The 25,056-nt window shown below is 36.4% G+C and overlaps 1 protein-coding gene across 1 annotated transcript; it reads left to right on the forward strand.

The window, feature by feature from the left end:
• Positions 1–6,004: 6,004 nt before the first annotated feature.
• LOC123528503 (uncharacterized) lies at positions 6,005–23,159 on the forward strand. Its single transcript, XM_045308263.2, has 7 exons — positions 6,005–6,186; positions 11,853–11,943; positions 13,589–13,704; positions 16,736–16,849; positions 18,447–18,503; positions 19,214–19,299; positions 22,588–23,159. The coding sequence occupies exons 1-7, from the start codon at positions 6,123–6,125 to the stop codon at positions 22,846–22,848; spliced, it is 789 nt and encodes a 262-aa protein (XP_045164198.2). The 5' UTR covers positions 6,005–6,122; the 3' UTR covers positions 22,849–23,159.
• The last annotated feature ends 1,897 nt before the right edge of the window (positions 23,160–25,056 follow it).

The following is a 25,056-nucleotide window of genomic DNA, read 5'->3' on the forward strand; positions in this document are numbered from 1 at the left end:
AATTTTGAGGTAATAGAGGGGTTACTCCCTCTTGATGGGTGGGGGCAGGGCTCTCCCCCTGGAAAATGTTGAAAAACAGGTATGAAATTGTGGCCTCTGGCGCGCTTCTTGGTCTAAATTTTGAGAAAAAAATATTCCTTTGCCAAAATAGTGGGGTGCATCTTTGATAAGTATAGGTCACTTCTCAGTCAACTGGGGGGCACGGACCCACTCGGTCCGGCCCTGGAACCGGGCCTGTAGACATACTTTTCGCAAGTTAACCGTAGTTTTTTTGCTTTTTCTGCAAATGCTGTTATACCACTACCCTCAATTTGAATAGAAGTAGTATATATATGCCATAATGTATGTTAGAATTGTGTACATATCTATTACGTGACATATACTTTGGGCACTGGCATTAGATCCACAAATTTAGCTTTGAGTGGCCTATTTTCATTAAAATATGCATTATTTATCAATTTATAAAGAAATATCAAAGAAATGGTGCCTTCTTATTTATAACGTTCCACCCTCTGTTCTTATATCAAAACTGCAGAGTGGGGCGTAATAAATAAGAATGCACCATTTCTTTGATATTTCTTGGTCAGAATGTAAATTCTTGGGCGAGTTCGATATTGGGTCATCTGGGGTCAAAAACTAGGTCAACAGGTCAAATCAAAGGAAAAGCTAGTAATCACTCAAGAGGCCACATTTATGACCATATCTTAATGACACTTGGTCTGAATGTTAATCTTGATGATTTTTAGGTCAAGTTCAAATCTGGGTCAGGTGGGGTCAAAAACTAGGTCACAGGTCAAACTAAATGAATAGCTAGTTAACACTCTAGAGGCCACATTTATGACCTTATCTTAATGAAACTTGGTCAGAATGTTAATCTTAATGATCTTTAGGCCAAGTATAAATCTGGGTCAGGTTGGGTCAAAAACTAGGTCACCAGGTTAAATCAAAGGAAAAGCTTGTTAACACTCTAGAAGCCACATTTATGACTATATCTTCATGAAACTTGGTCAAAATGTTAACTTTGATTATCTTTAGGTCAAGTTCGAATCTGGGTCATGTGGAATATGACCTACTGACATAATTTCTTGTTTTTTGAGATACAGCCTTGAAATTTGGAAGACATGTACAGTTTTGCACACAGATCTTAAAACTGACTTTCAGTGACCATGAATGTGACCTACTGACCTACTTTCTTGTTTTTTAAGATACAGCCTTGACATTTGGATGACATGTAACAGTGTAGCAAACCGATCTTAAAACTGACTTTCAGTGACCATGAATTTGACCTACTGACCTACTTTCTTGTTTTTTAGATACAGCCTTGAAATTTGGATGACATGTACAGTTTTGCAGGATGATCTAAAACTAAAAATTCAGTGACATGAATGTGACTTACTGACCTATTTCTTGTTTTTTAAGATACCGACTTGAAATTTGGATGCATGTACAGTGTTCGCACATTAATCTTAAAACTGGACTTTCAGTGGACCATGAATGTGACTTTTGACCTACTTTCTTGTTTTTTTGTACAGCCTTGAAATTTGATGACATGTACAGTTTTGCATTACTGATCTTTAAAATGACTTTCATGGACCATAAATTGACCTATGACCTACTTTCTAAATATTTTAGATCAGTTTGCATTTGAAAACTTGTGCTTATATTACTTAGGTAATAAATAAGAATGCACCATTTCTTTGATATTTCTTGGTCAGAATGTAAATTCTTGGGCGAGTTCGATATTGGGTCATCTGGGGTCAAAAACTAGGTCACCAGGTCAAATCAAAGGAAAAGCTAGTAATCACTCAAGAGGCCACATTTATGACCATATCTTAATGACACTTGGTCTGAATGTTAATCTTGATGATTTTAGGTCAAGTTCAAATCTGGGTCAGGTGGGGTCAAAAACTAGGTCACAGGTCAAACTAAATGAATAGCTAGTTAACACTCTAGAGGCCACATTTATGACCTTATCTTAATGAAACTTGGTCAGAATGTTAATCTTAATGATCTTTAGGCCAAGTATAAATCTGGGTCAGGTTGGGTCAAAAACTAGGTCACCAGGTTAAATCAAAGGAAAAGCTTGTTAACACTCTAGAAGCCACATTTATGACTATATCTTCATGAAACTTGGTCAAAATGTTAACTTTGATTATCTTTAGGTCAAGTTCGAATCTGGGTCATGTGGAATATGACCTACTGACATAATTTCTTGTTTTTTGAGATACAGCCTTGAAATTTGGAAGACATGTACAGTTTTGCACACAGATCTTAAAACTGACTTTCAGTGACCATGAATGTGACCTACTGACCTACTTTCTTGTTTTTTAAGATACAGCCTTGACATTTGGATGACATGTACAGTGTAGCAAACCGATCTTAAAACTGACTTTCAGTGACCATGAATTTGACCTACTGACCTACTTTCTTGTTTTTTAAGACACAGCCTTGAAATTTGGATGACATGTACAGTTTTGCAGACTGATCTTAAAACTAAATTTCAGTGACCATGAATATGACTTACTGACCTAATTTCTTGTTTTTTAAGATACCGACTTGAAATTTGGATGACATGTACAGTTTAGCACATTAATCTTAAAACTGACTTTCAGTGACCATGAATGTGACTTCTGACCTACTTTCTTGTTTTTTAAGATACAGCCTTGAAATTTAGATGACATGTACAGTTTTGCATACTGATCTTAAAACTGACTTTCAGTGACCATAAATATGACCTACTGACCTACTTTCTAAATATTTTAGCATCAGTTTGACATTTGAAAACTTGTAGCTCATATTACTTAGGTGAGCGATCCAGGGTCATCATGGCCCTCTTGTTTTATAGTTGTCGGTAGGGACGACGACCCAGATGTTTATTGTTTATATCAATTTGAATATTGTGCAATACAGTATACCTGCAGTAGTGTATGATTTTTGTTTTTAAATGCTTAGATTCCAAGATCATCAGAACTTAACCCTATTGAAATGCCAGTTATAATTTTCATACGTTATGATTTTAGAACCCTGAATGAGGCTAATGTAGCCGAAACGTTGCTGAAAAAAAATGTGACTTGTATTTTTAACTCACCTGAGCCAAATGCTCAGAGTAAGTAATTGTGATCGCTCACCGTCCGGCGTCCGTCCACACTTTCCTTTAAACAACATCTCCTCCTCAACCACCTAGCCAATTTTGATGAAACTTCACAGGGATGATCCTTGGATGGTCTTCTTTAAATTTTTTTCAAAGAATTGAATTCCGTACAGAACTCTGGTTGCCATGGCAATCGAAAGGAAAAACTTTAAAAATCTTCTTGTCCAAAACCACAAGGCCAAGGGCTTTGATATTTGGTATGTAGCATCATCTAGTGGGCCTCTACCAAGATTGTTCAAATTATCCCCCTAGGGTCAAATATGGCTCCGCCCCGGGGGTCACATGGTTTATATAGACTTATATAGGGAAAAACTTTGAAAATCTTCTAGTCCAAACCTTTAAGGCCTAGGGCTTTGATGTTTAGCATGTAGCATCATCTAGTGGGCCTCTACAATAGTTATTCAAATTATCCCCTAGGCTATAATATGGCCCCGCCCTGGGGGTCACATTGTTTCTATAGACTTATATAGGGATAAACTTTGAAAATATTCTTGTCAAAACAAAAGGGCCTAGGGCTTTGATATTTGGTATGTAGCATCTATAGTGGGCCTCTACCAAGATTGTTCAAATGATCCCCCTAGGATGAAATATGGCCCCGCTCAGCGGGGTGAGGGGTCACGTGGTTTATATAGACTTGTATAGGAAAATAACTTTAAAAATCTTCTTGTCTGAAACCACAAGACCTAGGCTTTTGATATTTGGTATGTAGCATCGCCTTGTGGTTCTCTACCAAGATTGTTCAAACTATTCCCCTGGGCTGAAAAGAGGCCCTGCCACTGGGTTCCCTAGTTTTACATAGACATATATAGGAAGAAAACTTTAAAATTCTTCTTGCCTGAAACTGCAAAGCCTATGCTTTTGATATTTGGTATGTTGCATTGCCTTGTGGTCTACTACCAAAATTGTTCAAATTATGCCCCTGGGGTGAAAGAGGTCCTGCCCTGGGGGTCCCAAGTTTTGCATAGACTTATATAGGAAAAAACTTTTAAACTCTTCTTGTCTGAAAGTTCAAGGCCTATGCCTTTGATATTTTGTATGTATCATTGCCTAGTTGATCTTTAACAAGATTGTTCAAATTATGCCCCTGGGGTGAAAAGAGGCCCCGCCCCAGGGGTCACTTGATATATGAGTTATATAGGAAAAATACTTCAAAAATTATCAGATCATATTTCCTAGACTGTTTAATTATATTTACCTGATGACCCCAAGTGATAAGGGTCACCCGACTGTGACCTTGACCTACTGACCTACTTTCTTGTTTTTTAAGATACAGCCTTGAAATTTGGATGACATGTACAGTTTTGCACACAGATCTTAAAACTGACTTTCAGTGACCATGAATGTGACCTACTGACCTACTTTCTTGTTTTTTAAGATACAGCCTTGACATTTGGATGACATGTACAGTTTAGCACACTAATCTTAAAACTGACTTTCAGTGACCATGAATATGACCTACTGTCTTGTTTTTGAAGCTTTAGCAAAGAACTTTGTTCAAGCAAGCAACTTAACTCAGGTGAGCGATATAGGGCCATCATGGCCCTCTTGTTTTTGTTGTTTTAATACCTATAGTTATTTTCTTTATACTTTAATTCGTAAGACACTTCACTGTCAAAAATATACTAGTATAAAACCTTCAGAAATGAATAAAGCAATCGGATCCAGTTAGTTATAACAGAAGCCATTCCACCAAAATTTCGGACGAAAAACATATGAACAGTGCTACTTTATTTAAGTAATTTTCGTGCGAATGAGATGAACTCCTGTGTACATCGCTGGCATGGCGGGAGAAATTCGTTTGTAAAACTTTTTTAGTACACATAGACAGAAAGAATGTAGCACATTTTGTCAAAATGTATAATTAAATACTGTAAATGCAGTAAAAAGTTCAATTTTGAAAGAAAAAAAAAACAACACTTCATGACTCACCAATCAGAACGGACCAACATTACCTTATTCCCACGTATACAGTTACCTGTACTTTTTTAATTGGTGGTTTCTGACCTATAAAGTTTGATAAACCGGAAGTAATGGCGTAACGTCATTTATCCGGGTAACGTGATATATCCTGGACTCGGTATACGGAAATGAATATTTAAATAATATCAAATAATGTCTTAAAATCAGTGTGTAGTGCGAATATCTTTATGCATCTTTATCATGGGCATATATCTCAACAAGCACACGGACAAATACATTTTATTTCACCTTATTACCGACCATATGTTTATTTATGACTGTGAAATTTATAAAAATCTACAATGTAAAAAAAATGCGCATTCGCGATTATGTTCTCAAAATTATGATTTTCTCATAGACGCCTATTATGAAAGCTTGTGTGATGTCCAGATTTTTCAGATCAACCTAGGAAAAAGTAAAGCACACGTCCCTATTTTTTTTATTTGCCAATTTTTAAAAGTATATAGTCTGAAGTTTTGAAACGTCGGATTTTCTACATTGTAGAAAAAATAATCCAGACGTGCAGAACTACCTTAATGGGGCGTGTTAAAATAAATATAATTATTTTAAAAAAAATCAAATTTATGGATTTTGACCGACCCTATCAAACTGAACAGAGGGACCTTGTCCCGGTGGTGATTGTGTTGAAAGTCCTTAAATTATTCCTAACCGAATGGTAATAAACCGTCATATCGCGGTTTCAAGATACCTTGAAACAATTAACAGTCGCGTGATCTCAACATCCTCATCTCATTCTAAGAAACATCCGGGTTTACGAAATTCCTGGAACTACTTCTTTCTTGAGAGTCTTGTTTTTTTTTTATTTTTGTGCGTTTAAGCATTTAATCTGACCTCTTAGCTTAATTAGATGTGCGACATCCGCTTCTGCTTATAGCCAATTAGCTCTGATCCGGCTGTGGAAACAAAACAACATAATTGTTAATCTAGATGATACGTATTTTATATATCAGTATTTATTTTTTGCGCAGACGTTAATACAAGAAAATTCAAAATGCGTGTAGTGTTTTTGACTGCGTTTATTTTCATTTCTTTTGGAGTATCTTTACTGTATGCAGGTGAGTTAAATTCTCTTAGTTAAGCATGTTCTAATATTTTTTTCCACAATGAGCAATAGACCAATCTTTTATTTGTCAAAACTTCAGATGTACTAAAAATATTAAACTTTTTCGATATATCCTTCAACGGATGACTGACATGTACATAAAAAAATGTTGAATACTAGTGTGTTTTTTTTTCTTCCAAGAGTTTAACAATACAAAATCACGATAAACTTGGCAATTTTTCGCCTGATAAGTTTGCAGATAAAATATTTAACACAATTACTTTAGCGTCTGGCCTAAGACTCGAACCAACAACCCAATGATTTTGGGAGCTGAACGCTTTGTCTACATATTTATTTACCGACGGCATTGCATGGTTTATCTACAGTATAGTCTATGATGATATTGCTTTCGGACACCGAATATTAATTATAAACAATTAAATTGCTCAGATTAGTAGATATTGGAATTATACGCAAAAATTCTATAAATTAATGGCAATTGGTAAATTTAGAAAAACGGGATTTAAAGTGCCTTATAATGCTGGGCACGATTGAGTCTGCCATTGCAACCAGTGTAGATCATGATCAGCCTGCACATCCGTGCAGTCTGATCATGATCTACACTGTTCGCCATTCAGTCAGTCTCTTTTTGGTAAGCACCCCTTTTAACAGTTAATGGTACTGTCCAAATTGAAAGATGGACAAGTTCATTATAGAAATTTAGCAGGGTAAGGGTTAAGTGTTGTCATTCTGAACACAGACCAGTATAAAATGGATATTAAAACTTCATTCATTGACAGTAAACAAAAGTTTTTGTAAAATAATGTTTGTTTATTTGAAACGTAGATATCAATTTCTACACTTTATTTAATGTGTTTCCATCTTTTGGAAATTTTAGGTGTTATCTCTTCACGGATTATATCGGTCTGATAAAAAGAAAAAGTTTCTTCAATTTAATGTATTATCAAAATTTGATGTATCCTCAAGTGCAACTTAAGAATGCTGTAACTTAATATTCAAACAACATTTAGTAGGTCCAGGATGTTTCTAAGAGTAGAATTTAAAGCCTCATTTTTTTTGAAGAATTGGAATGTGTTTTGATAAACAAATTATTTGTTAGTAAATGTCATTTTTCAACAGCTTTTCACTGTTAATGTAACCTATATCTCTGGATTCTGCACCAACCAGTGTCAGCTTGTTCTCTGCAAATAAGTGACAACTTCTCCTCATCAGTCCAAGGTTATACCCCAGTCACACATACGGCGCGGATAGCTACGTCTAGCCACGGATAGAAACGCAGTACTCCGTATCGATCCGTACCTGAGCCGTACCTTAAAGTAGTAATCCGTATCAATCCGTACCAATCCGTACGGCTCAGGTACGGATCGATACGGATTACTACGTTTCTATCCGTGGCTAGACGTAGTTATTCGCGCCGTATGTGTGACTGGGGTATTAAGAACAAGTCACTTAGACATAGTGTCTTCGATAAACCCGTCGTAAAGGGATTGAAGTGATTTTGTTGGGGATGAATGGGGATAATATTGTTCAAATGAGTCATGAAATGGAAAATTAAAATATCCTTTTGTACTTTGTTGTTCGGAAAACTTTGAATGCGGATAATCAAACTTTGGTCGAATAAAAAATTCGTTTTTCGAAACTGTTACATTTGATCATCTACACTATCTGAGCCGAGCCATGAGAAAACCAACATAGTGCATTTGCGACACCCGCGCAGTCTGGTCAGGATCCATGCCGTTCGCTTTCAAAGACTATTGCAATTAGAGAAACCGTTAGCGGACAGCTTGGATCCTGACCAGACTGCGCGGATACATGTGGTCGCAAATGCACTATGATGGTTTTCTCATGGCGCGGCTCAGTTCTGTATTCTCAAGTTAGATTTTCACTGGAGTTAATTTGAAGACTTGTCTTTACTTTCCTGGTTGTTCAACCTAGACAGGGCATAAAAAATTGTTTGTTTCCTGTATCCCGACCTACTCCAAATTTTTGGCCCGACCATAAATGTTTTTATGGCCTTGGAGAATATTTTTTTCAACTTTTTAATAAAAAGTTGCAAAACTGCACTGTTTGTGTTTTAAACATGGTTAGTGAAGTTAGAAATCAACTGATGTTCTACTAAAGGCATAATCTGTTTATTTGTATTCATTTTTTGACAAAAAAATAATTTCCGAAAAGTCTCACTTAATAAAAAAAAATTCTATATGGTCATCTATGGTTTATATCATTTTGTCTTATTGTTACATATTTTGTTCGGAGTGCATATTCGAGCGGAACTTAAGGACCTGTCGGTAAATCTAGTATCAGTCATCTTAATATTACTGTCTTGGGGAAGGAGGTACTTATGAAAAATCTATTTTCACTGAGGATCCTCATGATAGAAATACAGAAAAGAACCGTTTAATACTTGGCATCCTTGTTTATTGCCGGTACCTTTAATTTGATGCGGCATATCCGCTTGCTGCCAGCTTTCAGATCCGGCTGTTGAAACGAATCGAAACTAATGTTAATCTTTTCCTAGAAAACCGCGTACTTTATATCTTTACAAATTAATGCTAGAAAATATCAGAGATTTTATTCAGGATGCATGTAGCTATTTTGCCTGTGTTTATTCTAATTTCTTTTGGAGTGGTGAGAAAAATTCACCTTCTCTTGTTTAACCCTTACCCTGCTAAATTTCTATAATGGACTGGTCCATCATTCCATTTGGGAAGTACCATTTATTATTTGAAGGGGTGTTTACTCTAAAATTATTGACTGAATAGCGAATAGTGCAGACCATGATCAGACAGCTGATCTTGGTCTGCACTGGTCGCAAAGGCAGAATCACTTGCCGCCAGGAGGCTAAGGGTTAAAGTTAAAGTAGTTTAACAAGTCGCTTTTAAATGAATCGTTGGCTGAAATTGCATTCGGTTGCCAATAAAATGATTCTGAATATTAATTCTGGACATATGTTTTGCAAAATAAAAGAAACTATGCGACTCTCGGTAAAAATGTTAGAAAGAGCTTGCCGAAACATTTAAATCTGCGAAACAGTTACATGACAAATGGACTACAATGTTCGGACAAAAAGATACGGTCATTTGAGTATTATCCATGTAATGAATTGGCAGCCATTTAATCGGCAGCCATTTTGGGTACATTTTTATCAGTATTCTTAGTAATACGTATTGGAATGCGGTTTTTAGTCCGTCCGTGTCGGGAGCAAACTTCAATAACCATTCGAGGTATTGACTTCAAACTTGGCATAGTGGTAGATGGCGTTGAGACTGTGTGCAGAGCTCATAAACCAGGTCGGTAGGTCAAAGGTCAAAGTCACATATGGAACTTAAAGGTCACATTTGTCCATCATATTTCGTGTCCGGAGCATGATTTAATAACTATTCGAGGTATTGACTTTAAACTTGGCATATAGGTAGGTGGTGATGAATCGATGTGCAGAGTACATGTATGAAACAGGTCGCTATGACAAAGGTTAAGGCCACAAATTGAGCTCAAAGGTCACATTTGTCCGTCACATTTCGTGTCCGGAGCGTAAGTTCATAACTAGTCAATGTATTGACTTAAACTTGGCGTATAGGTAGATGGCAATGAGACGATGTGTAGAGTGCATGGACCAGAGGTCAAAGTTGAAGATCACAGCAAGGTCAAATTTGTCTGTCATATTTTGTGTCTAAAGCAACTTAATAAACATTCAAGGTATTGACTTAAAACTTGGCATATAGTTAGGTAGCGATGAGACGATGTGCATGGCACATGAACTTAGTATGTAGACCAAAGGTCAAGGTCACAGATTAAGCTCAAATCTGTCCCCAACACACACTCCTAACCCCCAATCCCACCCCCAAATAAAAACAGAAAAGAAGAAAAGAAATCACGTGTATATTTGTGCGGCTTAATATTCGAGCAAAACTAGGTTGGTCGGTCAAAGGTCATATATACAGTAGGGTGAATACTGTCTGTTATATTTTGTGTCCACAGCATACCATTATAACCATTCAAGACATCGACTTTAGGTAGGTGGCAATGAGATGATGTGCAGAGCGCATTGGTATGTCAAATCTGTCCATTGTAACTTGTGTCTGGAGCAAAACTTTAAAAACCTTAAATGAAAGTGGGTGGTGGTAGAGTGAGGAGTGGAACAATTCACTTTCAGTTTCTTGTGGCTTGGTATTCCATCCATCACCATTGCTGCACAAATCACCCCGACTCCAACTCACTACCACTTTGTATCTCTCCTCCCATTAACACACCGAAAGAAAAAGTTTTCTTTAAATTTTACTTCCTCCACTACGGGCGTATATTGCCCTGCTTTGCGTAGCTCTTGTTATTTTGTTATATGAGCCGCGCCATGAGAAAACCAACATAGTACGTTTTGCGACCAGTATGGATCCAGACCAGCCTGCGCATCCGCGCAGTCTGGTCAGGATCCATGCTGATCGCTTTCAAAGCCTATTGCAATTAGAGAAACCGTTAACGAACGGCATGGATCCTGATTAGACTGCACGGATGCGCAGGCTGGTCTGGATCCATGCTGGTCGCAAACGAACTATGTTGGTTTCTCATGGCGCGGCTCATTTATTTCCTCCACTACGGGCGTATATTGCACTGCTTTGCGTAGCTCTTGTTATTTTGTTATATAATTATACGGTAATTCAATGGAATACAAAGATAATTATATTCTGTATGTTATGATATCATGTTTAATGCTAGTTTCATTTTTGTAGATACGCCTTAATTAAATTCACTTGTATAAAAGTCAAGTACTAGACTGCTGAAAAAAGAACGACGACCTTATTTTACTCAACAGTCAAGTTTACTACAACTGATGGTATTTAAAAACTGCCGTATTTTTTGTGTGTGTTTCAATGGAAACATTGTCAGATATTGCATATTCCCCATTACGATATGCTACGGCATGTGATCTATTGCAACAGCAAAACATACAGCACAGTTAATTGATGCGTCACAATTTAATTTGTATTCTAAAATCATCAATTAGTTACTGCCTTTTCACGTGCTACACTACAGTATTAGGTTTAACGATGTCGGATGGCGGTAACACGAAGAAATGGTTTCGGACCAGCATCCCTTGACGTGAAAATGCACGGATAATATTGGCCGAACTAAAAGAAAAGTTATCTATTTTATCAAATAGATCTAATTTGATCAATTTTGCAGTACAATTTGAGCAATCTGTCATTCAATATCAGTTAATATTGGTTAAACAACATAATATAATGTAGCCGCCATTATTTCTTTGAATGAGGAATTGTAAACAGATATATTTTTTCATAAGCGCTATATTCAACAGTTTCTACAGTAAAAGTAACCACTGTTCCTGGATTCTGACCAGTGTTCCTGGATTCTGTACCAGCATCAGCTTATTCTCTGAGAATTTCTCCACATGAATCCGAGGTAATGAAAACGTGCCTGCAGACACAGTGTCTACCTTTTGTCAAACCGCCGCGGATAACGCATTGCCCGGGGATCGAACTCGCGACAAGACTTCACTTCCTACTGAGCTAATTCTGTTGAAGTGTACACTGACAAATCCTTTTGTTCAACAGAATAATGAAATAAAAATACGATTTTTTTTATTTGATGTTCTGAAAATGTTAGAAATGACAAATAAACCTGTTTTTGAATTTATAATGACAGCTCGTTGGTCAGAGTGGCAAGACCTGACAATTTGTACAGCGAAGCCATGTAAGTGCAGAGACGAAAATGAAAAATGTGCATCAGGGAAAAAGTAAGTACTCTTAGGTCTAAACGCTTATAGCATGCTCGAGCTTCCTAACAGAAAGAACAGTTTAGCCTTTACCCTGCTAAATTTCTAAAATGGAGCGGTCCATCATTCAATTTGGGCAGTACCACTGATATTTAAAAGTGTGTTCACAAAAAATTTACTGTCTGAATAGCGAACAGTGCAGACCAAATTGTATGTGCATGCTGATCTTGGTTTGTCCTGGTCGCAACGGAAGAATCACCTGCCACTAGCAGGCTAAAGGTTTAATTACATTTGTCGTTTGCTTAAAACGATGTTATGTTTGTTGATAATATAAATGCTGTAAAATTGTTTAATTTCTTGGGCATGGTATTTAATGATTCCGGTAAACAGGTAATACAATCGCGGACTTTGATATTTCTACAGTTAGAATTTTATGTGTTCTTTACGGTTTAGTGCCGTGTTTGTTGCAAGGAATCCACGAAATTAACTGCCCTTGACTTTGTATGTTTTCACAGTGCTCAGAAAAATGAATCACATTTCGCTTAGTTTCAGACCGACTTCATTGAAACAAAAACGTGCTCGACCCACTTTCGACTTTTCTCGTAAAAATTTGATCTAACCCGGCAGGGTGAATTGGTCGACCAATTGGTCTGCCCCTTTTTCTAGTAACAGTTTGAACCGAACCGGCTGGTTAAATTGTTTGTTCAACTTTCGCCTGTTCTTGTTTACAACAGTTTGAACCAAAGAGACAGGGTGAATTGGTCGGTCAAATTTCGCCTTTCCTCGTTACGATTTAAAACAAACCAGCAGGGTTAATTGGTCGATCACTGCTTTTTCTTGTAACACTTTGAATCAAACCGGCAAGTTGGATATCTTGCTATGCTGGTGCTCCTACCGATTTGGATATGTACATACATAGACAATTAATCACTGGGAAGCGTTGGGAGTAAATGTTCAATGAATACTGCATACAGGATAGTGTTCACAGCTTTGTTGGTTGTGACAAGTACTTACTGAACAGTGTTAGCTTCCTCAATGAATAGTGCTCACTGAGAAGTGTTCACGGCATTATGCGTAGTACTCATTGAGTGTAAACATGCAGTGAGTACTACTCACCTAACTGTGAATAACTCACTAACGAATGTTCAGGGAGCAGTAACCTTTTAAGGAGTAAACTATTTATGTGTTCGTTTTTCGAATATAACTGATACCGGTTTCGACATTGTCGCAACGAGTGAAAAAATGATGAAAGGGGTACATCGATGTATGAACGTCTCGGCTAAACCGACCAAAATGCTTTGGCATTATAACGTCATGAACACAATTCAGTCACGTAAAAAAGAACTACTTATCCGAACATTCAGCGGCTCTACGGAGTGATATGTAATCTATTTTAAATGGGGAACTATTTTTCAAGAAAGTTTCAAAAATGGATTAAAATCTAATTTCTCAGTATCGCACAACTCTAAGCCCTTGAGTTCAGTGGTCTCCATTAATTGAAATGATTTTGCACAAGCGGAAGTGCTCTTGAAATAGGTTTTGACAAACTTAACTGGGAGATGTCGTACAATGTTAGTATTATTAAAACAATTGACGACAAAGAAGAACATACAGTCTTTAAGTGATATAAATCTTATACATATTCTTGTTATACATTTAATCGCAGGGTTCAGATTCGCACGTGCATCCGGGAAGATGGAGACACATCTATATGCCAATGGCAGGACGGAGCTGGTGCGATGAAATTGGATGAAAGTTGCAAAAATGAAAACGTATGCCCAGGTAACATTTTTTTACTCCGTGTTACAATAATACGGCTCCGTGTTACAGTGTACGCTTATTGACTGTAGGAAAGTAGTTAGATCCACTTACCTTCTGCCAGTTGAGCCGGAAAGCTCCGTGCATACTCATATCTTTCTTAGACAGGTAACAAATAATTCATGTCGCATCTTATTAAAAATATGGAAAACAGTCCTACAGCTGTGTGTTTTTCGATGTGGTACTTTTTATGTAATTTAAACACTGCTAACGGTCGATATGTAGTTAATTTACTGAGCATTATCTTTAGCTCACCTGAGCACGAAGTGCTAATGGTGAGCTATTGAGATCACGCTGTGTCTGTCTTTCGTCGTCAACAATTTCTTAAAACGACATCTCCTCCAAAGAACTGAATGGATATTGATGAAACTTGGTCCGGATATTCCTTGAGTGTTCCTCTACCAAATTTGTTAAAACAGGTCCGCTTAGTTGCAAATAGAAGCCGCCAGAGCTAAAAAAGAAAGATCTTCAAATGATATCTTCTCCTAAACCGCTGGTCCAATTAAAAAAATCACACAAATGGTCCTTATGTAACCATCTACCAAGAGTGTACAAATTATTCCAATTCGTCAAAAACATCGCCTCAAGGGGATGTAGTCACTTTTCCCTATATAAAAGTAGTGGAAAAATTAAAAATCTACTTCCCTTGAAACTGCTGGCCCGATTTTAATACAATTTTACACAAATGGTCTTTGTGTGACCCTCTGCAAAAATTGTTCAAATTATACCGGTTCATTTAAAAACATCACAACCACAGGACATGATCTCCTTCCCTATATGTAAATGTGGAAAGTGGAAAATCTTCTTGTAAAAAACTGCCGGCCTAATTTTGAAATAATTTCACACAAATGGTCTTTGTGTAACCTTCTTCCAAAATGTTCAAATTATTCTGATTCGTCAAAAACATGGTCGCCACTTGTAAAAGATTGCTTTTGCGATGTAGAATTTGTTGTTTCTTTTATCGTCATTTTAATTCTCATATTTATTATGGGTATATAGAGGATATTTGTTTTTTTGTTTTTTTATCTAATTGAAATATCTTTTACTTTGAACATCTTTGAACAACGTGTAAGATATGTTGTTCATGAGTGAAAGTTATTTTGATCTTACATGTAAAACAAACAAATTTTCTTCTTATTTCATGTTTTCACTAAATTGACCGTTTTTAGCTCACCTGTCTCGTAGTGACAAGGTGAGCTTTTGTGATCGCCCTTCGTTCGTCGTCCGTCGTCGTCTGTCAATAATTTCTTGTGAACAGGATAGAGGCCACATTTTGCAATCAATATTACTTACACTTCAACACAACTTGTATTGGCATAATATCTCGGTTCCGTTCGAAAACTGGCCAGATCCCATCATGGGTTCCAGAGTTATGGCCCCTTAAAAGGCCAAAATTTGCTATTTTGCCTTGTGAACACGATAGAGACTACATTTTGCAATTGATTTTTATCAAACTTGCACACAATTTGTATTGGTATACTATCTCAGTTCCAGATTCCATCATGGGTTCAAGAGTTATGGCCCCATAAACGTCCATAATTTGCTATTTTTGGCTTGTGAACACGATAGAGACCACATTTTGCAATGGCTTTTAATCAAACTTGCACACAACTTTTATCTGCATAATATCTCGCTTTATTTCGAAAACTGATTAGATCCCATTATGAGTTCAAGAGTTATGGCCTCTTAAACGGCCAAAGTTTGCCATTCTTGCTTTTGCAGCCATATAGAGACCTCATTTATTGTTTGATTTGATAGAAACTTGCAAATATCTTGAACAACAATAGATCTTGGATTCCATGATCAATCCGGCAGATCCAATAATAGGTTGCAGAGTTACGGCCCCTGAAAGAGCTAAAATTTGTGAATTTTACCTTGTGAACACAATAGAAGTGACATTTTAAATTCGAGTTTAACCACACTTACACACAACTTAAGTCACAAGAATATATCACTTCCTTTCAAAAACCGGCAGGATTCGGTCATGGGTTCTAGAGTTACTGCCCTTGAAAGGGGCAAAGTTTTCTATAGTGACCCTTTCAGCCATAGAAAGGTTTCATTTATGCTTTGATTTGATACAAACTGGCACAAGACGTTTATTTAGATGATCTCTAGGCCAAGTTCGAAACTTGGTTACGTGGGATCAAAAACTAGGTCACCAGGTCAAATCAAAGGAAAATCTTGTTAACACCCTGGAGGCCGCATTTATGACCCTATCTTCACGAAACTTGGTCAAAATATCTATCTTGATGATTCCTATGCTAGGACTAAAACTGGGTTATGTGGGGTCAAAAACTAGATCACCCAGTCAAATGAAAAGATTACCTTGTTGACACTCTTGAGACCACATTTATGATCATATCTTTATGAAACTTGGTCAGAATGTTCAGCTTGATGATTTCTAGGCCGAGTTAGAAACTGGGTCATATTGGATTAAAAACTAGGTCAACACTCGAATCAAATGAAAAGCTTGTTAACACTGTCGAGGCCACATTTATGACCCTGTCTTCATGAAACTTGGTCAGAATGTTTATCTTGATGATTCCAAGGCCAAGTTTAAAAGGTGAGCGATATAGAGTCATTATGACCCTCTTGTTATATATATATATATATTTCACTGTTAAAATACCAGCAACATGTATATTGTACTCTTATATTTTGATAATTCACTGAAAACATGTAATGAAAATTGTTTATCCTCTTGCTTTACTTAATTCTTTCATTTTGTCTTTCTTTTTCATTTTACATAAATATTACGTATAAGTTCCGTATGCTTTTAGAAACTCGACACTTTTGTTATTTGATATTTGTTAGGGAAGGACAGTCATAAATGTTTCCAATTTACTTGCTTTAAACAAAATACACGTGTTTTTAATCTTTATTCCATTCATTACAACAAATTATGATTCAATTAAAACGGTTCTAAAAATAAACATGATCATGTAGCAGTTATGTTTTTTTGTTTAGGAATTCTGTTTTTGTTTTAAACATGCAGGTTGGTCCGACTGGATTCCAATTGGGAACTGTGACTGCAAAAATGAAATTCAGATGGTCAGAAGACTATGCAACAGTCCAGTGCCTATTCATCCGGATGTTCTTTGTATTAACAGTATGGCTTTACCTTTTTACGCCACATGAGCGTGAAGTGCTTAAGCATTGGGTATTGTGATCGTTTCATCTGTAAACATTCTTAATTGTTGCACATTTCTCTAACCAATCTTCATGAAACATAATTATTACGAAGAATGTATAGACGACTGCAAAATAAAAAAAGTCAGATAATTATTATAAAATTTACATGGTTGTTAAATTGCACAATGTTAACAGATACGTTTCTATCTCCATGAAACTTTGAAAATATATATCGCAACAAAATCTCGGAAAGACTGCCGCAAACAAACAGACGACATGGCCATTGACAGTCACAACTGACATAATATAGGTTATAAACACATGAGGGGGCACGTCTTGAATGATCTTTGTGAAACTTAAACTGATTTATACGGTCATAATATCATAGACAGGTTAAATAAAGAATAAAATTGCATAAATTAAAACGGTTATATTTCCCCTGAACTTGAAAATGCTACACTTTACATTGTTAACGTATGTATGCGTAAAAGTCCCTCAGTAATTGTCACGAATCTGTTACAAAATGTACAGTGTTGTGCCAATGACCGAGCCTTGTAAGCGGAGTAAGTGCTGCTACTGTCGGACAAGCTTGATATTGGACAAAACTACATCAATTACAGTCAAGTTATGGCTCTTAATTTAGTACAGATTGTCATATTTTTACATTCTAACTGAAAACATATATGAGCGATATTTAGCCACCATGAACATCTTGTTGATTTCAGTTGTAAGTGGAATTTCATCTGTTTTAAATGATTGTCTCATAACGTTTTAACTTACTAACTTGATCTGACACTGACCTCCAGATTTTGGCTAAAAATAATCTTTCTTTAAAATTGAAGTTTTGACAAATTACGAACATTTCAAAATGAGTTTTTTGTTTTGTTTCTAAACTGTCTAAAAAAGCCAAATCAAGAAATAAAATGCCCGCGTCGGGAATCTAACCCGGACCGATGCGGCAATAAAAACTTTCTCACCCGTCCCTACCAAAACCGCTATAGAGGAATATGTTTTTCGACAATGTTAAATATAAATACTTATAATTAAGGCAGTTTACCTTGAATAAAGCGATACAAACTCTTTTCAATTTTCAGTGTTAAAAATTAAGAAAAAACAACTAATTGTCATGTGTTTCCATAACATATGGTCTGTCAGTAATTAAGTTTTAAAGCTTTCATAAGAAATATAGCATAAGTTTCCTAATACCTAAACTTTTTCTCTATTTTTGTTGTCGTACGATCTGGAGGCCAGTGCCTTTTATTAAAAACGGAAGCCATACAGAATGAGTCATTTCCTGAAAGACTAACATTTATTTACCATTTAGTACAGTAAGGTGACCATACTTACAAATATTGATAATGACACAATAGTCACAAGTAAAATTAAATTAATGTGTTATGATCAAATAATGTAACTGTTATTATACATATATTTCTTTTAATTTTGAAAATGATTTTTCTCATAATATCGTTTTTGAAATTATAAATTAAGTATTCTTTATATAGAAGTCTTTCTTGATTTATTACCCTTGATAAACTGATTAGATTGTCGCCCCTACTTTCGCTGTCTTTCAGAAAATACCGGCGAGATGATTAAAGAGCAGAAGAGGCAGGATCCTTGCAACTGTACAGGTAGGATTTTCATGTTAAATATATAATTATTTAAAAATTTTCAATTAGATTTAGTTCTATTTAATTTGCATAAACAAATATTAAAACATGAGGTCTTGAATTTTAGTGATGACATGGTTAAAGCACGTGCCAAAGCAATTTTGTGTCTACGCCTTCTTACAGTAAATATTTCATAGACGGTTGTTTTAGTCTTTTGCTTGAGAAAATATCTTATCACTTTTTTACAGTAGGTTTTCATACACAATTTAGGCGAAAGAAGACATGTTATAACCTGTTTTGAGAAAAAATCAAAATCTTGCTTCATAAATAAAAGGGTTGAAAAAAATATGCACAATTCGGATATAAGTGTATTTGTATAGTTTTGTTATTTCATAATAACTTTCTCTGTATGTGCCTAGTTTCACATACCACTAAATTACACTTACTCCTATAAATTGCATTATATATAGTATAAACTTTCTTAACGGTACTATCTCCAAGGAGCATACATCCCTTTACAAAACAGACATTACCCATCCCGTTAGATAGAACTGTTAGTAACTTAACATCACCAGAGCAATAATCTCTTTTTACAATAAACACATTTTAGTCTTCCCAACAGTGCCTGCTTTATACTCATTTACATCTCAGTTACAACTTTGCCTCTCATTTATATAAAGTTTATATATCTCAATGGTATTTATATGCTCGTATATACCTCTTTGTTGCAGAGGAAGAAAAAAGGGCAAGAGCAAAAACAACAACAACAACAACAACATCGACAACGACTACCCCACTGCCTACAACGCCACTTCCGGTATTTTTGACAACAGTTTTAACCAATTTGCCTGTGCTATTTTATTTTTTTTACCTCAACTTCCGCAATTCATTTTCATAAATTTCATCCTTTGAAGCAATGTTTGTTTTAAGGGAAATAACGGTGTTGTACGAACTTTTCCGATCAGGTGTTATGTGTCTAAATCCATAACTGTTTTTTTTTTGTGATAGTTGACGATGCGATTACGGGTATTTTTTTTTGTTTGTTAATTTTGGCGCATTAAAAGTATCTCGTCTGACATGTTTGTACTTCCACACATTGCAACGGCACGTTATCTCATACTTAAAATACAAGGTATATTGGTGGTATTGTGTCCGCTCCATATCTTCTTCAACTTCATGTTCTCCCCATATTGTCCGAACCGTATCAAAGATTTTCTTGAAGTTTATCTTACCAAGACAAGGTGCACTACCAACTTCGCTTTGTCCAAGGTCAAGGTCACACTTGGAGGTCAAATGTCATACAGCAAAACTTCTTTCCCGCTCCATGTCTTCTAACCACAAAATATTTTCATAAAACTAACATCATTTGTTTACTTCATCAAGACGACATGCAGAGCGCATATCCCAATTCACGAGATCCAAGGTCAGTGTCCCACTTGTTGGTCAAATGTCAAATAGGTTTTTGCCCGCTCCATATCTTCTGTGCCGCTTGGATGCTGTTTATCAAGACAACGTCCAGGGCGTAAAATCTGTGCCAATATGTCCAAAGTCAAGGTCAATCTTGGAAGTCAGAAGTCAAATATCTTAAATTCATGTGCGTTTAAACTGCCTGAGAGATTTTTTATCAATTATATCATTTTTTTATCTCATCAAAACGACATGTTTAGCTCACAACCTAAGTCACAAGGACAAAGATCAAGTTCACATTTGTAGGTCAAGTATCAAGTAGCGTAAATCCGTGTCCACTTAATATCTTATAAACCGCTAGAATGAACTTCACAAAATTAGCATCTGCTGTTAACATGCAGTGTACAACAGAGGTCACTAAGTCCAATATCAAGGTCACACTAAGAGGTCAAATATAAAATTGCTTATTTTTGTTCCCGCTCCGTTTCTTCTTCACCACTGGAAAGACTTTCATAAAACTTGCTCAGATTTTAACCTCATCAAGACGACATGCAGAGTACACTATACCTAGGTTAATAGGTCCAAGGTCAATTCAAAAACTTGAAGGTAGAAGATCATTTTGGTTTTCCTTGTATCATTTCTTTGCGTGTAATGGTATTGATCGTCTTCAGTAAAAGTTTTTTTTCTCAGTATATTTCAAGCAGCTTCAATAAGTTTTTTTTTATATTCTTAACAGTGCAGTGTCTGATACTGTTACTTATAGTTAATAAATATTGCCTCAGAATGAAGTGCAATCGTGGACACCGTACTGAGGCAGTGATTAACCGTAGTATACACTTATTGAATGACTTATCGGCCAAAAGTCAAAACTAATTAGTCCCTTGTTCGTTATATGTACTGATGAACAGTGCGCCCCATATTTATTATAGAGCGCACCACACTCGCTATATAAACCGATGTTTAATATGTCCTATGTTCGATGTTCAATGCGCCTAATGTATGCTTTATGTATCTCTGCCCTCTGCTCAATATGCCTCATATTCGCTATCTGTACACCTGTTCGTTGCGCCATATGCTTGCTGTATGTACCACTGTTCAATATAAGCCTCTCAAATGCGACATATATACGTTCGATTGCTGAATGCCCCCCCCCCCTCCCCCGCACCGCCCCCACCCCCAACCCCCTCCAATGTTTGCTTCATATACGTACTACTGTTTAAAGCGTCCGATTTTCGCTACATGTATCACAGTTCAATGCGCTAATACGTTCTTATGTTCAAGTCACACATTTTGTATGCACTATATGTACCGCTGGTCAAAGCACGCCATATGCGCTATACGAAACACTTTTCAAAGCAACAAGAGTGTGCTTTAAGTACCCCTGTTTAAAGCGCCCAGTGTTCTCTATACGAACCACTGTTGAAAGCGCCACATGTGTGCTTTATGTACCCCTGTTCAAAGCGCAAAGCTTTACGTACCACTGTTCAAGAGCCCAGAGTTTGCTACGAACCAGTGTTCAAAGCGCCACTTGTGCGCTCATTGTACCCTGGCGCCAAGCTTGAGCTATACGTACCACTGTTCAAAGAGCCCAGTTTTCGTTATACGAACCACTGTTCAAAGAGCCACATGCGCGCTTAACGTACCCTCGCGCAAAGCGTGAGATATACGTACCAATGTTCAAAGCCCACCATGTTCGCTGTGGTATCACTATTCAAAGCGGCTAATTTAAACTATATGTACCACTGTTCAAAGTTCCTAGTGTTCGATAAACGTACCACTGGTCAAAACGTCCATTGTTCGCTTTACGTGCAACTGTTAAGAAAGACTAAAGTTCGCTTTATGTACCTCTGTTGAAAGCTGTCTTTCTTCGTTGTACGTGCCACTGTTCAAAGTGGCCATTGTTTGCTATACTTACCTCTGTTTATGGCCCGTGTTCGTTTCACACGCGGTCTATGTTCGCTGTAGGTATCGCTGTTTAATGTGCCCGATGTTGCAATACGTACTAATTTTCAAAGTTACTATTGTTCGCTTCACATACCACTGTTCATCAAAGTTACCAGTGTTCGGTATATGTGCAGCTGTTCATTGGAGTCAATGTCCGCTATGCGTGCCACTTTCCAAAACGGCGCATGTTCGCTACACGCATCTCTGCTCAAAGCGACCCATGTTTGTTGTACCATTGTTCAAATTGCCCAATATTATTTATGAGTACCACTGTTTAAAGCGTCCTATTTTCACTAAACGTTCCTCTGTTCAATGCGGTCCATGTCCGCTATGCGAACCGCTGCTCATGGCTTCTCCTGTATACTGTACAAGCCGCTGTTCAAAGCGTCTCATTTTGGCTATATGTACCACTGTTCAGAGTGCCCCATGTTTGCTGTATATACCGTCTCATATGCGTTATATGTACCAATATTCCATGTTCGCTATACTAACCACTGTTCAAAGTGCTCCATGTTCTATGCCTACCTCTGTTCAAATCGTCCAACAATCGCACAAAAAATAACACTGTTTTTAGGCACCATGTTAGCTATACGTAACGCTGTTAAGAGCGTCCCCATATTTGCTATACGTACAATTGATCAATGCTCTCAGTATGCACTTTGTTAGCATCTGTATCCTACCCGAGGAACTTTATTTGCTGTTCTATGATCTTTTTAAAGTGTTTTACATACAGTAATTACCTCTTGTATTTCAGTGCTGTGAAGATAACAGTTACTATGATTACAATGTTACTTCGTATGATGATGACGAATTGCTAAACCAAGCAACAACAACAACAAGTAAACCACTGCCGACAAGGAAACTATCGGCTCTAGAGGTCGAATTGTACGCTGAATACGATTCTATGTATGGCTCACTCCCTGAAGAGGGCTGTAGACCATGTGGAAATGCAACGGAAAGCGGGGAAAACGACGATATCGGAGATTACAATGGCGGTAGCGATGTTTTCGGTTAGAGGCTCACAAATGACTAGGCAGCTTTCCAGATTTTTTGGACACTTCTGATACCTAGGACAGTAACCTTATGAACTTAGTGCGACTACCTGGTAGCTGTGTTTCACTACAGTTTTCCATCACACTATGTCTATTGCTGATTCTTAAAACGGACAAAGATGGGAAATTATATGTGATATAACAAAATTAACTAAAACATAACTTGAACATTTAGCACCAAAGTCATTGGTTTGTGTTAAGCTCATTTTTTTTGTAGAATTTAAACGGAAATGAAAAAGATGTAAATAAATCTATTATCTCCTGTTTAGTTCCATCACGTGGTTAACTAATTTATCAAAAATAATATCTTTCGCAAAAGGATCGACACAGCAATTGCAACATGTCCTTTAACAAGAATGCTATTTCAAAGTTCCATAATTTAAATTTTGTGTTAAAACATATGGAACAGCTGTCATGCATTAATTTATGGTTAGAAAAGCATTTCTTTTAATACTGCTTTTACCGTTTGAGCCATGAAGGGTTAATCTTAAACAATAGCTTAGATAAAACTGTTTACTGTGCTCATTTTTGAAAATAATTTAAAAAAATCATTTATTAGAAATGATAGCCAAATTTTAAACAAATGCATTTGAGTATCTACTATGAACTTGAGTAGATAAGAAATATTTACTATCGGACTGTGGCCTATGCCACTGGACGTTGAGCGGAGGGTTCAAACTTTGCGTGACCTTTGTCCTCAAGGACGGGTCTGTCCTTTAATTTCGAACCTGGTATCACGTTTGACAATGGGATACCAGATTACAAAGCAATGAGGCAAGCAATCAGTATATTTTGCAAAGGTGTTGGAGGTCGTTCCGACGAATCTGCCTGCGGTAAAACATACTAGTTCTAATTCAATATGCCGTGAATGTTTAAACAAATTGTCGAATCAAACCGTAAAGTTAATCCATTTTAATATATATTTTATGGAAGAATCTGGTATTTTCTAAAGTTAAGGAAAAACCGATTTTTTTCCATGTTTGAAAAAGTATTCGAAAATAAGCCTTTATCCTAACTATAAAACAGATGAGCGTTGATTTTATTCCAATAATAATAATAATAATAAAAATAATAATTTTCTATGATAAGTTCTTTGATGTTAGGTGGACATTTTATAAACTTGTAAGTGTTCAGAAGGCAAAGTAAAACTCAGTTTGCAGAGATATTCAGTAGTCCATTAGACAATAAGGCCATCCAGCCATTTCGCTTTCTGCAATCTATTGAAGTTATAATGAATATATCTTTTAAAAATGAAATAGAGAGTCTACCAGCTTTACTGTTGTAGGTCTCTTTAGCAAGTTTATATAAACGCAAAACCAAAACTTTTTTTCAGGTAGGACTCGCCGTAATATGCAAAGCCATGTTAGAGTTGTGGCTTAATTCATGTATAATCTGTATTTCCGTTTGAAGATTCCCTATCAAACAGACTATGGGCAGTTCAAAATGTTTCCAGCAGCGTTTCTAACATGATATCTAAGTGTATGATATTGTTCAAATTTTCAACTCGTTCTACTATAGTTATATAATTTTTTTATCTGTTAAATGCGAAGATGCGAATTCGGGGTCCAATTTTCTTAGTGCGGAGCTTTCCAGTTTGATATGTTTCGATAGACCCTCTTTGTCCTTGACAGGGAATGTGAAACCATTCTCTGTATATGGGTGTTAAGCTATTGTCTTTAAAATTAATCTAGTTTGAAATTCCCACTTGCGGTAGAATTACATATAATGAACAATTTTATACGTTATTAGTCATGTAAGCAACGCCGCTGCGGAATCATTTTGAACAAACATAGCTTGTCTGATTAGGATTGTTACACAACTGTCGATGTATTATGAAGAAAGTATCGCATTCTAGTGTAAAAGTAATGTAACTTGGGACTGAATATGTGATTTGAGGCTCTAATTCATTTCTGAAATTAGTGGATAGCTATCCGATTTAAGTACTGTTTTGAGAGACAACATTTGTCATTGGAAAGGAATTTGACCCCACACATATAAAAACAGTTTAGAGGCCTTTCTATTGTTTCTTACACAATGCATCTAGTTCGAGGTCCCCAGTTTGGGGTCTGAAAAGGTATAATGACGAATTTATACATCACTTTTATAAGCTACATATTTCAAAAAAGCATAAAAAACAAATATTAAAGTAACATAGTATCATATTTTATTTT

Source organism: Mercenaria mercenaria, chromosome 13 (assembly GCF_021730395.1).
Source record: "Mercenaria mercenaria strain notata chromosome 13, MADL_Memer_1, whole genome shotgun sequence".
NCBI lineage: Eukaryota > Metazoa > Mollusca > Bivalvia > Venerida > Veneridae > Mercenaria > Mercenaria mercenaria.

Excerpts from the sequence above, each read along its gene's own strand:
- LOC123528503 (XM_045308263.2), top strand. The coding sequence starts at position 6,123 with ATGCGTGTAGTGTTTTTGACTGCGTTTATTTTCATTTCTTTTGGAGTA. Across the intron at positions 13,705-16,735 it reads AAATGAAAACGTATGCCCAG|GTTGGTCCGACTGGATTCCA; the intron begins GTAACATTTTTT and ends TTAAACATGCAG. Across the intron at positions 16,850-18,446 it reads GGATGTTCTTTGTATTAACA|AAAATACCGGCGAGATGATT; the intron begins GTATGGCTTTAC and ends GCTGTCTTTCAG.